The sequence below is a fragment of the Emys orbicularis genome, chromosome 25 (assembly GCF_028017835.1).
Source record: "Emys orbicularis isolate rEmyOrb1 chromosome 25, rEmyOrb1.hap1, whole genome shotgun sequence".
NCBI lineage: Eukaryota > Metazoa > Chordata > Testudines > Emydidae > Emys > Emys orbicularis.
In genome coordinates this window covers 1,048,286-1,064,320 of record NC_088707.1, presented here as the reverse complement: position 1 = coordinate 1,064,320, position 16,035 = coordinate 1,048,286, and the positions used below count along the sequence as shown (strand labels likewise).

General features: G+C 47.1%; 3 protein-coding genes across 5 annotated transcripts; 1 reads left to right on the top strand and 2 right to left on the bottom strand.

Moving 5' to 3' along the window:
• Positions 1-251: 251 nt before the first annotated feature.
• LOC135894580 (cytochrome c oxidase assembly factor 3 homolog, mitochondrial) lies at positions 252-1,516 on the bottom strand. Its single transcript, XM_065422706.1, has 2 exons — positions 1,309-1,516; positions 252-1,087 (listed from the first exon to the last, which is right to left on the bottom strand). Exons 1-2 carry the CDS (start codon positions 1,514-1,516, stop codon positions 984-986), a joined length of 312 nt encoding a protein of 103 aa, XP_065278778.1. The 3' UTR covers positions 252-983.
• A 1,236-nt stretch (positions 1,517-2,752) lies between these two features.
• On the top strand, positions 2,753-8,071 carry CNTD1 (cyclin N-terminal domain containing 1). The gene is made up of 7 exons (XM_065422478.1): positions 2,753-2,924; positions 3,256-3,331; positions 4,313-4,487; positions 5,414-5,576; positions 6,279-6,423; positions 7,172-7,268; positions 7,916-8,071. The coding sequence occupies exons 1-7, from the start codon at positions 2,753-2,755 to the stop codon at positions 8,069-8,071; spliced, it is 984 nt and encodes a 327-aa protein (XP_065278550.1).
• BECN1 (beclin 1) lies at positions 7,082-14,555 on the bottom strand. Of its 3 annotated transcripts, none has more exons than XM_065422475.1 (11): positions 14,345-14,555; positions 13,808-13,875; positions 13,531-13,589; positions 12,702-12,792; positions 12,288-12,424; positions 11,908-12,102; positions 11,473-11,619; positions 10,811-10,960; positions 10,666-10,726; positions 10,033-10,175; positions 7,082-7,274 (listed from the first exon to the last, which is right to left on the bottom strand). In XM_065422475.1, exons 1-11 carry the CDS (start codon positions 14,469-14,471, stop codon positions 7,265-7,267), a joined length of 1,188 nt encoding a protein of 395 aa, XP_065278547.1. In that variant the 5' UTR covers positions 14,472-14,555; the 3' UTR covers positions 7,082-7,264. The 3 variants fall into 3 exon arrangements, with proteins under 3 accessions (XP_065278547.1, XP_065278548.1, XP_065278546.1); XM_065422476.1 differs by having other exon boundaries at positions 7,082-7,271; XM_065422474.1 differs by lacking the exon at positions 7,082-7,274 and adding an exon at positions 8,708-9,488.
• Positions 14,556-16,035: the final 1,480 nt, after the last annotated feature.

Genomic DNA, 16,035 nt, shown 5'->3' with positions numbered 1-16,035 from the left:
CAGAGGTGAAGCACAACTCACTCCAGGGAGCTCTGCAGCCATGTACTAGCTTAGAAAGGCTGAGCAAGTCCTGTACCTGCAGGACTCAAATCTCTCTCCCCTAAGGCCAAGGAGGCACATTTCCATGTATCAGCCTCTCCCAGGGCTCTACTCTTCCCCCCACACCAGGGCATGTGCTGAGGTCAGTGGATAACTGGGCTCATCACAGCCTGGGCCGGAATCACTCCCTGCTGCATCCTCCTCTTCCTGCAGGTGGTAAACATGCTGGGTGGCACCCCCAGGCCAGGTACTGCCCCTGGCTTCCTCTCAGCACCAGGAAACAAGGAATTCATGATGCAGCCCCAAGGCAGCCGTGTTCAGCCCAAGAAACACTGGCACCCCATCTGCAGCCAACAAACTTGGTCCTAGACACTTACTATTCTACCACCTTTCTCCATTTGCTCTTAAATAGCTACAAACCACCCCAGGGGCTGCTGGGACAGACCTGGGAGACAGCATTTAAGCTTCCCCCGTGTGTATTTTCACCAACAAGAAGATATTACAGGGATGTTGCACTTACCCCAACTTATCCTTCCAACCCCCATCCCAAGTGCCCCCCAGCAGGCCCCACTGGGGAGGCCCAGGGCTGGCATTTCACACACCCACTCTGGTGAATCATTTACGGGTTTATTGAGGCCCTGGCCCACCTGCTGCAGGGGGTGAATAGCAGATGAGCATGTCAGGAAACAAACCTGGTGCTGTTGCACCACAGTCTGCAACTGCAGCCGGAAGGTTTGACTGGAGTTAACAGGTGCCTGGTCCCCACTGGGCACAGGGGACCCCCCCCTTCCACCGAGGGGGACTCAGCCCACCATAGGGAGTGCCTGGCATGTCAAAGGCAGATGCAACCCAAGAGGAGTCGGGCTGCTGAGGGTCCCTGGCACAGGCCTCAGTTCCAGCTGGATCCATCCCAAGTGGGGAGCAGCGCCAGCCTGCTCAGGGGCTCAGTTCACTGGGGTCTTAGCAGCCTGGGCCTGGGCAGCCTCGACCTCCTGCTCCAGCTCATCCAGGAATCGCTCCTGGGAGATCTTGTAGAAGGTGTAACCATCTGGGATAGTGCCGCTCAGGAAAACATGGGGGGGGGGAAATCAGAGACACCCCCAGAGCCCCCCCCCCAGTGGCCCTTCCCTGCTCCACAGGGCTGATCCCCCCCCCCAGAATCCCTCCAGCCCCCCCTCCTCCGGGGGGCCTCTCCTCCCACCCCCACCCCTCCTCCTCCGGGGGGGGCCCCCACGCCCCTCCCCCTCGCCCCGCGGCCCGGCCGGATACAGATGCCCAGCACCACCGCGCCGATGCCCAGCCCCGTCAGCAGGTTGCGGCCCCGGAGCCGCCGCTGCAGGGCCCGCTGGCGCAGCGCCTCCTCCGCGCGCTGCATGACGCGCCGCTGCTCCGCGCTCAGCTCCGGCTCCCGCGCCGGGTCAATCCGCTTCGCGAACGCGGCCTCCGAGTCCCGGCCCGGCTCCCGCGGCGCCGCCATCTTCCCCGCGGAGCCGCGCCCACCGCCCGCGTGACTGACGGGCCGGCGCGCGGAGGCTGCCGTCATATCCGCTTCGGGCAAACGCGCGACCCCAGCAGCGTCGGCGTGACTCCGCCTACGTGACGCCATGTTCGATGAGGGCAAAGTACCCATCCGCGAGAGCGATGGAAGTTCTGATTCTGGCCAATCACCGCTAGGGGACCAGGTGCTCCCGCCCGATTGGTTACGCGGGCCACGTGACACTGAGCGTCCATCGAGCGTCTCTTGCGATTGGTGGTCAGTGACTTTACGTGATCCGGAGAGCTTTTAGGCGGGAAGAAGCGACTAACTGAGGCGTCTCGAGCGAGTGGGAGAATGCCACGTGACCAGATGGCAACGGGCTATGGCGTCGTGTGATTGGCTGAGAGACGGCATGTGAGATGAGGTGATGAGGAGGGAAAAAATATCCCAGAGCAACCGAGGCCTCCAGCTCCCACCATCGGCCTGGGGGGGGGCTCGACCCCCCCCCGGGCTGGGACCCCCTGACACCTCCCTTCCAACCCCCCCAGGCCCTGCCCAGGCTCAGACCCGGGACAGCGGGTTCCCCAACTTGCCCCTTGACTCTGCTCTGGGGGAACGCCCTGGCTGCAGCAGCGCCCGCGTGTGGCCCCCGCGCTGACGGGGTGGTGGTGGCACGGGTAGCCAGCAGTGAGCCGCCAGCTTCCTCATGGGGGACAGGCAACCCTGCCTCCGCTACGGACCCACGCCCCCTCGGCGGGCGCTAGCGGGGTAGCCAGCGAGTTCGTTTTATCGTCTGTTCATCAGCGACGCCCCAAACGGTGGTCGTGTGTTCCATAAAGCCCTGTGGGGCGTGGGTCACGCGTGGTACCGGAGGGCAGCTGGTGGCTCTGCCCTGGGGTTGGCATGTAGCTAACAACTGTCGAGGGAGCACCAGGGCCGACTGAAATCCCGTTCTCCCGCCTGTGCCTGCGATGGCCCCTGCAGCACTGACACAAGTGAGCACTTGTACAAGCGTACGTGTTACCTGTTACTAACGCCAGCATGATTCCGAACCCACGCAGGGAGCACATCCAGAGTACAGAGGTGTCATTTTTCCATAGCAAAGTTTCGGATTATACTTGTTCCGTGCACTACCTGGTGCCCTCTCTGATAATTACTGTAGTGGGTACAGCTGCAACGCTATAAAAATAACACTGTTATTATTTTATTGTTTGAGAACTGGCCAGAAGTGCTGAGATGAGCTCAGAGGCACAGGCAGTGTCCAGGTTTCGCACCCCGGAGCCAGTCTTTGGAGTTGTTGCTCCCGAGATCATTGAAGATACTTTAATTTGTTTAGCTACAGAAAATGAACAATATCTGAATGAGCTGTCGGATCAAGCAGGATGCTTCAAAGAGACCCAGATAGTGGGTGAGAGATGCAGATCTTTGTCAGCCTGTGTATGTTTGTGTGTCTGTGTCCACGTGCCATGAATGCCTGATGTGTGCATTTGTGTGCACCTTGTGGCACCATAGAGACTAACAAAGCTTATGCCCAAATAAATTTGTTAGTCCCTAAGGTGCCACAAGGACTCCTCGTTGTTTATCCTCTGCATAAACTCCCATTAGTGGCCTCTCTACAAAGGGTGACTCAGTTTTCATGTCTGATTCCTTATCGTCTCGCTTAGTTACTTTTATTTTTTGATAAAGTGTGTCCATCTTATCCATCAGTTCCAGTTATGATTAATTGCACTTTTTTGCAGAATTTGTATTTCTTCTGTGTGAAAAATGGTTCCTGGACCAATCTGCACGATATCAAGCAGTTGAAATATTTGAAAGGTAACTTCCCAAGCAAAGGCAACACGCAATTCTTATATCTGTAGTACAGTTATATTGTATGTATTCTGCACTGCTCAGGCAGAAGATATGGAGTATCTTTATAGCTGCAGCTTTGTCTTTCCTGTCATTTAATTACTCTCAATATACATACCAATTATACTTGTAAAGTATTCTGAATACAAGTTAGAAGGTACTTTTCTTTTTGTTAGCAAAAGGCAACTTTTTGGCGAGCCGATCTTTTACATATGAATGGTCCTGCTCGGCAAGCCCAGTGGTCCATCTAGCCCAATACCCTGTCTCTGACAGTGGCCAGTGCCAGATGGTTCAGAGGGAATGAACAGAACAGGGCAATTTCGAGTGATCCATCCCCTGTCATCCAGTCCCAGCTTCTGGCAGTTGGAGGTTTAGGGACACCCAGAGCATGGGGTTGTGTCCCTGACCATCTTGGCAAATGATGGACCTATCCTCTATGAACTTACAGATCCTTTTTTGAACCCAGTTATAGTTTTGGCCTTCACAGCATTCCCTGGCAACGAGTTCCACGGGTTGACTGTGCATTATGTGAAGAAGTACTTCCTTTTGTTTGTTTTAAATTAATAGGCAACAGGTTTAATCAGGTGACCCTGGTTCTTGTGTTATGTGAAGGGGTAAATAGCACTTCCCTATTCACTTTCTCCACAACATTCATGATTTTTATAGACCTCTGTTGTATCTGTACTCTTCTCTTTTCTAAGCTGAACAGACGCAGTCTTTTTAATCTCTCCTTGTATGGAAGCTATTCTATACCACTAATTCTTTTTGTTGCCCTTTTCTGTTCCGTTTCCAATTCTAATATAGCTTCTTTGAGATGAGGTGACCAGAACTGCATGCAATATTCAAGGTGTGGGTATACCATGGATTTATATAGTGCCATTATATTTACTGTCTTATCTATCCTTTTCCTAATGATTCCTAACATAGTCAGCTTTTTTTTCCTTGCAGGTTTATGATTAAGCATGTAGAAGAGAGCTATAACTCTACCAAAAAGTCAAGGACAAACAATGAACAAGGAGAGGGCAACATCTGGGGCACTTTGAAAGCACAGATGTGTGACACATTTGTGCTGCGGCTTGTCTCTTGCATTCAGCTTGCAAGCAAACTTTCTTTTCACTACAATGTGAGCAAACTAACCACTTTCTTACACCAGATTTGTAGTACTACAGTATATTCTTTCTTACTTAGATTTTGGTCTTATCTCAACTCCGCACCAAAGGAGTTACTGTTTCAAAGGACAGCAGTGACTATGTAATCCAGGATAATTTGGGCATGGGAGAGCTAGACCCTCTTGCACTCAGGCACAGTAACTGTTATGCCTCTGGAAATCGTACACTGCACCTTCACAATGAAAGACGTTAACATAATTTTATTATTTAGAGTAACCATGACCTGTACCATTTGGTTGTTAAGCACACCACAATATCAAAACCCAGGATTGTTTTGGAGGGAGTCGCCAGATGATGCCGTTACATAGCTTTACAAGTTAATTTTCTTAATGTGTGATGCCCTATTCAGTTTGAAGAAATGCTGTGTTGTTGTTAGTATTGTGATGTATTTTATTTTTGAGGAAAATATTGAAAGCAAGAGAGTTTTCTCTCTGCTTTAATCTCTCTAATTGGAGTTGACCCTTGGGACAAATATACTTCCTGGGAAGTGGGCAATAGTGTTAGGGCTGATATTGCAGGGGGAGGGCTTTGCCTTTCTGCCCTGTGTGACCACTTCTGTTCCAAGACATGTGTATATTGTGTAAATAAAAAAAGTTATACTGATCAAATACCCAAACTCAGCATCCCTGCTTTCTGCTCCAATGGGGCACAGCCCTGTAAAACCCCAATATGTGCTACTACCTGGCAAAGGGTAATAATTTCAGCTTGCATTTTCCATTTTTAGCTTAGAAGGCAAGTTAAACAAAAATTCTATTAGTTCTCAGCTCAAAAAGAAACTATTAACAGCATATCATCATGCAGGTGAACTTCTGGGATCTTGAGAGAACACCTCTTACTCACAGCAGCAGTTTTAAAAATAACCCATCACTGTTTTTTCCAGATAATTAACAATAACACAGTTCTGAAATTTCTGCAGTCCTTAGACTATTCATACACAAAACAGAACTTGGTGGAGTCAGAACTTGCCATTCTGAAGGCTCTACGCTTCCAGATCAATGTGCCAACTCCTTTTGCCTATGTTGAGTTGCTTCTGGAGGTGTTAGGTAAGAGTATTAATAATAAGAAGTTGTGTAAAAATTAAAAAAGACTAAATGCAGTTACCACTAGACTCTGAAACAAACAATCTCAGGTTAATGGTTTGTTGTAGAGGTAAAATCAAGCATGAAGTGACAGAGAGAAACTCGCCCGTGTGGTTATTATTAATGGAAAGCCCAAAGCTTCAAAGTGTTCTCCCTACTCTGGGGTGTTTCCTAGGGTGAGTCCTGGGCCTCATTTTACCTGTCAAATGATAGAAATCTGCACAAGAGCCTTCCACCATTGATTGACACAAGCAAGAAGCTTTACACATCACAGAGCAAGGAGCCCAGCAGTTAGCGTCCAAGAAGAAATGCATCTGGGTAACTGGTCTTTTGGCTGTTTGGCAAGATGTTGTTATAAGACTCATATTTTTATTAAAAGCAGTTATATAAGGCCACAATTTTTCCAAAGTGAATTGTGATTTTTTTGGGTGTCCTACTTGAGATCCTTTAAAGGGGCCTGATTGATAGAAATTGCTGAGCAAAGTCAGACCCTTTTATGGAGTCTCGAGTTTTGGGTACCTCACCTTAACGTGGTCACTACTGAAAATCTTAGCCATAAACAACTCAATACACAAAACTGCCTTGGTCATAATGGCTAATATTTTTCATAATCTAGTTTTATGGATCAGAAAATATATAGCTGACCATGTATAATCTCCACTTTAGGACATAATGGCTGCTTACTTCCTATGAAACAGTTGCATAAGATGTGCATGCACCTACTGGATTTAACTTATCTCATGCGGAACATCATCTATGATACTTTACTGAAGATTTCTATTGAGAATTCAACACCGAGTGAACTCCAGATGTAAGTACCACCTATGCCCCGGGACACATTTGAACTAGTATTGATTTTATGCTCAGAGGGAAGGGAAAAAGCTTGTGAGGGTCACATATTCTTGTGCCTTTACCATCCATCTGTTGCAGTTTCATAGTTGTCTATTTGACACATTATGATACAGCAGATACAGATTAGAAAAAGTGCTTAGTGTACTGAGAAAATACAAGTCACAATTATTTGCAATACAACTCAACAGACCATTCTTTGTGAACTAAGAATCTGGGACTGAGGTTTCGGGATTTAAGTTGCTAATTCTATGAAATGTCAAGTAGTATACAAAGTGTCCATAGTAAGTAGTATTTGGGACTAATCGGTTCTAAGAAAGACTAACTTAATTTGCCAAGTTTTGATCCCAGCTCTGACAGAGAATGTTTGTCATCCTGGGTGCACTGCATCTTTCTCCATCTGCAGAATAGTGATAAGTCAAAATGCTTCAGCAACTTTGCTGTAGAATAGGCAGACTGAGAGGATCTCTCTTATCTTTAAGAAAATGTAGCCAAACTAAGTAGTGGGAGATTGGACTTTAAGTTGAAGGTATTAGTATCAGCCCGAAGTGGCTTTTAAAGGTGTTAATTTGTACGTGTGTTTTGTACATTAAAATGCCACTAAAATTGTTTACCTCCAAATACACAGTATCAATGCTACAACACTTAGCTATTGAAATACAGAACAGCTTCATTTTAAACCAGATATTACTACTGTTTTAATTATACAGAGCAAAATTTTTGCCAGTAAAGGAAGATTTCATGCTCTTGGCAGTTGGCGTCATCAGCACAAGCGGTTTCATACTAAATCCCGAATACTGGAATCAGGTACTGCTAGACAAGAAATACACAGTGCAGTTCTTAGGCTTACATGAACTATTTTTTTTTTGCATCTTTTACTGTTTACGGAGTACAGGGAGACAGGTGTGTTGCACTGGGAGTATATTAAAGGTGGAGTCCTTTAATATATTAGTACTGCAGGGCAAGGGGAGGTTGGGAATTTAACATGAGTGTCTCATTACTTTGCAAACCTATTCTGAGAAGCCTGCAGCTTTCTTACTCCTAGAACATGCTGTATCCAAAGGCTTCCATTGGCAGAAGGGGGGGAGGGGGAGAGTAACCCCACAAGGCACCAATCTCCCCCCAACAGCCAGCCTGTGTTTTATAATATAAAAGAGAGGTCCTATTTAAAATTGTCCTCTCACAGCAGAAGCAGTTAGTTGCTTAAAAAAAAAAAAAAAAAATTCCTCCCCTGTAACGGAGAAAGATTCCACTAACAGGATCCTCAACTGGCTAATTGCAGAGGGCTAGTGTTTTTTTTTATGTATTTGTATTCCCATAGCAGCTAGATAGCACAGTATTGGAGCCATAGGGTGGACTATAATCATGTTTTTGTTTTCCTTTACAAATACTCAAAGATTTAAGATCTAGAACTACTGCTCTGTTGCCCAAAATAAGGAAGATTTTTTTTTAAGGTTGTGGAGCATTTAAACTGCATCACTGGTATTACCACACAAAGCATTTTAGAGTTTTCATATGCAATACTGAAGCACAGTGTTGGCACCACTAATCCAAGGAAGAACAAAGGAACTAGATCTTCAGAGAACTATGTTGTACCTGCTACAAAATAAACTTGGCTTTTCCACTGCAACCTTTCCCATGAATCGGTGTCCTCAAAGCCATGCTCCAGCCACTAACCTTTTGTAATAGATGCAGGTGGTTTTGACTTGTAACTCACGTAGGATGAACTTTTGTTTAATTGCTATGTAGTAGCTGTCAAATATGGCATTTAAAACTGTTAAAATTGGCCTTTGCAAACTATCCCCTATACTGAAGTAGTGACATCGGAGTAAAACGCTGCCATTGTGAAGTGTTTTGCTTTCGGAAAAATGGTTATAGAAACGGCAGCAATAAGTCTACAAACCGTTTTACTGTATACAAGTGCTACAAGCCGGGCCAGGCTTTCTTCACACAGTTGCTGTTGTGCAGAAGCAGTGACTGTCTTGAACAGTTTACAATCTCAAGGTTGTTCCTTCCTATATTCCTTTCCTTCTTCCCCCCAGATCTAGTTTCCCCACAGCTCAAAAAGAAAGTCAGTTAGGTAGTCTGCCAGTGTTAACACGGAAATGCAAGTCAAATCAAGCACCAGTTGCTTTGAAAGCTTGATTTAAATCTTACTTGGATGGAAAGCTATTCAGAATCTACATACCAGTACACAGGATGCCATGCTGTAGTTAAGTGTATGTGGAATGGAAGCACTCAATTTGTCCAGAATACAAAGTATTTTATTACAGTGTTATTCAGTGCACCTTTGTGCAGTAACAGGCTGCAGGAAATATTTGTTTTAAATAGCTGGCAATGTTTTAAACAATATCAAACCCCCCATAAAGTTCAATGGCACCAAGTTAAGTGCTCATCAGTTCTGATTTAAAGAGAAGATACTAAGTTTCAAGCATTAGTCAACATTTAGGGTGATCAGGCAGAGCTTCCATAGGCTTTGCCCACAACACAGTTCTCACTGTGTCACTAATATTTCATCTTTCTAACTGCATTCTCTGTTAAATTGTAATGAGATTACATCAGATACCTACTGGTGCTGTACAGCAAGTTTCTGACTTGTCTATAAAACTCCCAGATACTTGCTAACTAGCTATTTCATAAAGAGCTGAATTATATTCAAATCTGCTCAATAGTACAATTTTACATATTGCTTTTCTATGCACTACTTGTCAAATTAAATTTTAAAGTGTCTTGTGGATTTTTGGTATTGTAAACATGTTGTATTGGTTAATATTAAGTGACAATTTATGACATTCTCGGGAAGAAAAGAAAAGCAGATACTCTCTAGCAATCAGGACAAGTTCTTCACACACACTCAGTCATTTGTTATAAAATTGGGATGAAACCCAGGCAAGACCCCATTTCAGGTTAGTTAACATGAATTTGAGTGCTTTTGTCCATTGCTCTTCAGAGTTAAACTGTGTTTTAATAGAGTAAGAGCCACCACTGCCACCTGTATCTTCGATCTTGCCTTTCTCCACATCCATTCTGTATCATATAAACAGAGGTTTATTAACACATTTACATTTCAACATAAATAGTCACCTCTGATAAGCCGCTAATGCTGTGTAATCTTCTCTGTGTAACTTCATTTAAGCTAGCTTGATTCCACTGATTTTGAAGCAGTTATTTCTGTAGTTGGGTTTGACATCTGAAGTATCCAAGTACTGTATTTTCAGACCCTTTAATCTCAGAATTATGAATCTTACATGACCGCTGAACATTTTGTCTAAGCTGTGGTCTGATCCCCTATTTTAACAAAGGTAATAACCAGCTTTTAAAAAAACTATGCAGTGGCCTTTCATTGCTGAGTAACTAGCTTTAAATCCCATATAGGTCAAAAGAGACAGAGCCCAGGAAATGGTTCTGTGCCACTCTCCACTCAAGCACAGAATCATCAGATGATTTGGCTGAAAGTAAGACAAGCCTGGAATAGCAAAGAATGCTGTGGCTCAGGATAGAGGGGCACTGGCAGAGCTGCATGGGCTAACATGCACTATGTTACAGAAGCACTTCAGATAGAGACATTTACCTGTAAGGCAAACAAAAGCGAGTTTCGCCTTTCTCCACCTCCTCTTTGAATTGCTGCACGCAGTCCAGGAATGCCACCATTGCATGATCAAATTTATTGTCCCAAAAGAACCTTAAACCTCCAGAACAATACAAGGGCAACTCCTAAAAGAGAGAAGTTAATTCTAGGCAGCCGAGAGAGACTCCAGTTTAGAAACTCTCACCACAGGTGCAGGAGATGGCCCTAGGGATTCCTCTGCCTTCAAGAGCCAAGCCCCATTGCGTTCCACTCATCCCAGTCACCATTCACCACCTGGACAGGACTCGAGCCCGTTGACACACCTCAACTGGCCAGAAGAATGACTTTTAAATAAAGCAGGGCACCTCCTCTGCTTCTTTGCATCCCCACCCCCCCAGGGGAGCACGAAGCATAATACTTAGTCCTGCCTTGAGTGCAGGGGACTGGACTAGATGACCTCTTGAGGTCCCTTCCAGTCCTACAATTATTAGAGGTAAGGCAGTTACAGCAGCAATTGTATTGAGCCTGTAATAAGATCTAATCGTGAATGGCAGGATTTACATTTTCTGCTCACTCGTATTAGCAGGAATAGAGGGAATTTAGCATTCCAGGCAGATTATTTTTGGACTTTCTTACCTTCGATTTGTCTGTGAGGGACTCTAAATATGAATGGTTTCCATAGGGAACGAGACGGTATCTGAAAGAAAAGGCAGATAAGTCTGTGAGTGCCTTTTCCCATGGCACAATAGCCAGTACAATGTGTATAAAGAACTGCTCTTACCTTTGAAATTTCAGGCCCATCTTGTTAGCAAGTGCATGAAGCAGTAGCACAGTCTGCCCCCAAGCTGCATTGATCTCATTCCATTCTACAGGGACGCTGGGGAGGCGGCCAAGTCTGAAGTTATTAATTGTGCCAAATTGCCCACTGTGCCTGTGTTACGAGGAGAAGTTGTAAGTAAGCTCTTTGGGGCAAGGATTGTCTCTAGGGCACCTAATCCCCATTGCTGCTGTAATGCAAGGTAATAACCCTGCAAGCCATCAAGTCTCTTTACGGAGCTCAAAGACAATGGAGCAGCTTATATTATCTTTGTGAAGTTCAGGATTCAACATGGCAAGTGCAAAAGCTCATGCAGAGCTGTTCAGTTAGGGCTCAGCTCTGGGCTCCACGTTGTCCCAGGTTTGACAGCCTAGAGATAGCACCTGCCAGCTGCTCTCCATTTGCAAATCTCCTCACACAGCCTGGGTAGAGCACGTTTCCTTTCCTGCCCTTTCAGCTGCCACCATGAGGAGATCTGATCGCCTGCTCTCAACTAAGAAGTAGATTTCAGCCCTGCTTAGCACCTAAGTTGCCAAAAACCAAGCTGCTGTCTTGGCAATGATGCTGTAATGCAGAATCACGAAAGCTTCAGCAGCTCTGCCCCTCTAGCCCAGAGCCTACATTACCAGATATGGAAAGTTGCATTGAACACATTGGTTTTCCTCAGTTTATCCAACTGGATCTGGGCATAGCGCATCTGGTTATCAACACTTTTCAGTTCATCGTCCAGCTCCAGTTGCTGCCTCTTGAATTCACTGTACTCCTTCTGATACCTTCAAACAGCAACAATGAGAAAGCTACCAACAGAACAAGACAGCAAGAGACCAACTCCTACATGCACCACTACCCCAGTCAGACCCTGTCTGTGGAGAGAGACCCAAGTCACTCTAACTAAGTAGGTACCAGATCCCCAGTTTTGTAATAGAGGAATCCACTTGTACCCAGACAGTATTTGTGAGTGATTAGAAGTACAGTACATGTTTACCCACAACCCAGTCTGATACACCCACTTGTCCATATTTGTCACTCCTGCCATGAAACAGACTTTGGCTAAGACTTACTGTGCTTCCTCCTGATCCAGTCTCTCTGCTTCTGCCCTGACTTTCTCAAAGTTTTCTGCTACCATCTTGCGGTTCTTCTCTACTTCCTCCAGCTCCTGGATCAATCTCTCCTCTTCCAAAGCAAGTTCTTTCAGCTCCATCTGCAGCTTCTCCTTATCGTCCTCATTCATTTGTTCCAAGATCTCCAGACATCGTCTACAGGAGACAGTAGGTGGTTACAAAAGGATACTTAAGGCAATTCTCAAAGGATGAGATTTGGAGAACAGCCAAATGCTCCGTTCAGGGACTTCTTTATATCTATATTCTTTCCCTGCTCTTCAGACTAAGGCTACTGGAAGTGATGATGGAGTGCTCCAACAGTTCAATAATAAATCACTCACTTGTAGTTCTGGCATTCATTCTCTGTGATATTGAGTTGTGTGTCTAACTGGTCTAGAAGGGTGTCTGTGCATTCCTCACATAGAGGATGGTCCACATCCGTCTGTCCTGACATAATGTCAAAGAGGTCACCAGTAACCTAGAGAAAGAGTTCACTCTTAGTACAGAAAATTTAGAATCAGCTCCAGGTTCTGCTCAATATTAAATGAAAAACCAAGTCTTCAATGGACAGACTTGTGCCCACTAAGAGAACAGCAATGTGCCATTTTTCACAGCCGAAGCTTCATAAACTGAACAGATTTTAAACTTTTACCTTTATTCTACACAAATATTTGAAGTCCAGAAATATGAGTTACAGCTCCAACTCGCAAACTACCCCAAAGAACTTACACTTTGTCAGTCAGCACGAGACTTGCCTTCAGTCTTCTGCTGAGATTTTCCATGGTGCCCCCATCAGAAGCCTCTCCAATCAGAGTAAAACTGTTGGCACTTTCTGTTGACATCATTCTTGAAGAGAAAGGGATTTTATTGTTGTGAACTGATGAAGAATGTCAGAACATCACTGAATTTCTCTCACTGGGCTATTATGTCCCAAAGCTTCCTCACAGAGAAGCTTCCTCCACTGTGCCTTTAATTCTGAGGTCTTGTGCAGTCCTTTCTCTTTGATTTTTGAACAAAGGTTTATCTATCTATACACTGAACTTACATGAAGGTCAGTGGGAGATTTGCAGTCTTAGGTGGCAGTGCACAGGTATGAGTTCTGTGCCATCCCTTGGGTGGTAAATAATGTCCCAAGAACACCACAAATGCAGGAGTTAGAGCTGCTACATGAAAGGGGGGATGGGAATAGCAAGGTCCTGAATGGAATGGATTAAAAAAGCTTTTGGGACCCTACTGGATCCAGTGAATACCCCAAGTGCCCAAGGAAGCTGAGGATCTCAGCATAAGCCTAGGTGAGGTTCACCGCAGCAAGGGAGAATCTGTGCTTAATGCATGACTTCTGTGGTCAACCACCCACACCCAAAGCATGCAAGTTACACTTATCCTTCCCCAGATGGGAGTTCTTTTGGCTTTCATATACTACAGTGGAGTGTGTGATAAATAAAGACTGAGTAAGATTTATTCTGAAATGAAGCCGGCAGCCACAATGTCTTCCATCATGGCAGCTCTTATAGAGATGAATCCATGTAGAAGCAGGAGACCCCCACAATGTTTCAGAAAATTTACTGCAAACACAAGTGATACCTGGCTGGAGGAATGAATCTCCTGGATACACCATCCTGACGGTTTTCTGTGAAGGCTTCCTGGAAATTAAGGCAATACACCATCAGCCTATTAAATGCCACTCATGACATAGAAGTGTAGAATCAGCTTCCTTTTTGATTCTCTCTCAAAAGAAGGATTATCATCCTCACAAGACAAATTAAAGCTCAGGCTAACCTGTAGCCTCCAAGAGACAAACTAGCTTTATCACAGGACCTTGGATAAAAGAATGAAGAGATATTCAATGCAAACCTTTTACCTCTGTTAAGTTGGTCTCTTCTTCATGAATGTCTCCTGGTTTTGCTGGAGCTGTGGTAAGTAAGGGAGCTAAACAAAGAACAACAATTACTAGGGGACTGAAGAAATCGTGCACGATAAACAATGAAACTATTTCACAGAGCTGCAGGTTTCTGAATGAATTGGGCTGTATAGTCAAGCCCCCACTTGTGGTCATCCCAGCCATTTTTCACAAAGGGTTGTGTTAACCTCTGCCCTACTGACATTCCAGACAGCCCCTCTGCCTCCCTAAACCCACCCCCAGGGCATTTCAGGTAGGCAGGAATCGTCCTAACCGCCTGATCAGCTGAGTGTTGTGAAAACACCAAACCTTCTGTGCTTACCCCGATATCAGCCCGGCCCCCGCCGCCAGAGTCCTTTCCCTGTCACCCCCAGACAGTACCCCCGCTCCCCGCCACCAGCGCTGGGACAGGGACCCCAGCCCGCTTCTCGCCAGAAGCCCCGGCCGATGACCCCCCCGCGGGCCCCGCACCGGGCAGCGGCCCCGGCCCCCCCTTACCTGTCAGCTCCTGGATGGTGACCCGGTCGAGGATCTTGAAGGAGGTGTCCAGCTTGAGCGGCTGGCTGCAGCGCTGGCACACGAAGCTCACCTGCATGGTGCACGCCGATGACTTGGAGCCCTCCATGCCCGGGCGGGGAGCGCCCCGCGCTCCCGGCCGCTCCGACTCCTAGTGTGGAAACGAGCTCCCCGCGCGCTCGGGCTCCTGGCCGAGCCCGGACCCGAACCCGAACCCGAACAGCGCCCGCGTCACTTCCGGGCCCGCGCCGCGCATGCAGCACGTGACGTAATGTCCCCCTACATGGCCTGCAGCGCCCCTAGCGGGAAGGGGGGCTACTTGGGGCCGCGGGGTGATGGCAGTCTGGAGAAACCAGCAGGAGGGGGAGGAGCCATCAGGGGAGGGGGCAGTGTGGCGGGGGTAGGGTGACTAGACAGCAAATGTGAAAAGTCGGGGCAGGGGGTGGGGGGTAGTAGGAGCCTATATAAAAAAAAAACCCCAAAATCAGGACTGTCCGTATAAAATGGGGACAGCTGGTCACCCTAGGCGGGGGGGGGGAGGAAGAGCCAGCAGGGGAGTGGGCAGTGTGGTGCGGGGAGGAGCCAGCAGGGGAGGGGGGGAGGAGGCAGCATGGGGGTGCAGTGGGGTAGGCCTGGACTGTGTTGTCAGAGCACCACCATGGGTTCGGGCCTGGGTTCGAAGGCCCCCGAAGGGTCGGTGTGCGGCTCCCGGGGGTTGATGGTGCTCTCAGCAGCACTTCACAGACACTGCTGTTTATCCCTGGCTCACACCAACATCTTGCCATGTCATCAGAAACCGACCAAGTCAGGGTGGGTAAAAGCGCAGGCAGGGCCTCAGCACTTGGCCTGCCCTGACCAACGGTTTCACGCCCTTTGGAGGAGCCTAGTCCACAGTCAGGCTCATTCCAACCATGCCCACTAGTGAGTAAAACTCATCCTCCAACGTAGGGTCAAAGGCCAGGGGCAGAGGCTTGTTCATCTCTCCCATAGAAGGCATTTCCTGCCTGTGAAACAGGCCAATTACTACAGAGAATGGAATCCACCTATTGCCATAAGTGCCCTCTATCCCCATAGGTACCCCTTTATTCAGAGAGAAGGGATGGACAGCAGCTATCTGACTATCATACATACTCTGACTCTCACACACACATTGGGGGATCCCAATGCCAGTTTCCTAGATCTGATGTTTGGCTGTTAATAAAAACTCCTTGCAAGACTCACACCCAGACCCCCTTCCTCCCCGAGATGTGTCTCCCTGCCCCGCATGTGCTTTGCTGTTGTGGCTGCGGGCTCGTTAGCATCAGGCTGCACCCTGGGAGGGTCACTCACTGCTCGACTCGTCCCATAAGGTGCCCATTACCGGGAGTGGCAACAAACGCCACATGCTAGTGACCTAAGCACAGGCCTGTGGTGCTGTGGGGGCAGGTGCAGGCAGTGTCAGGGCTAGTGGGTGGGGTGCTCAGCGTACCAATGCCACGGTCACCAGGGCAACCATCGCCCGTCTCCCTGGCCCATAGGTTGCCAACACTCCAGGATTGGCCTGGACCCTCCAGGAAATAAAGATCAATCTTTTATTAAAGATGATGTCATGTGATGAAATCTCCAGGAATGCGTCCAACCACAGTTGGTAACTCTAGGGCCACCCCATCCCCCGGTCGTCTCCCTGGCCCCCT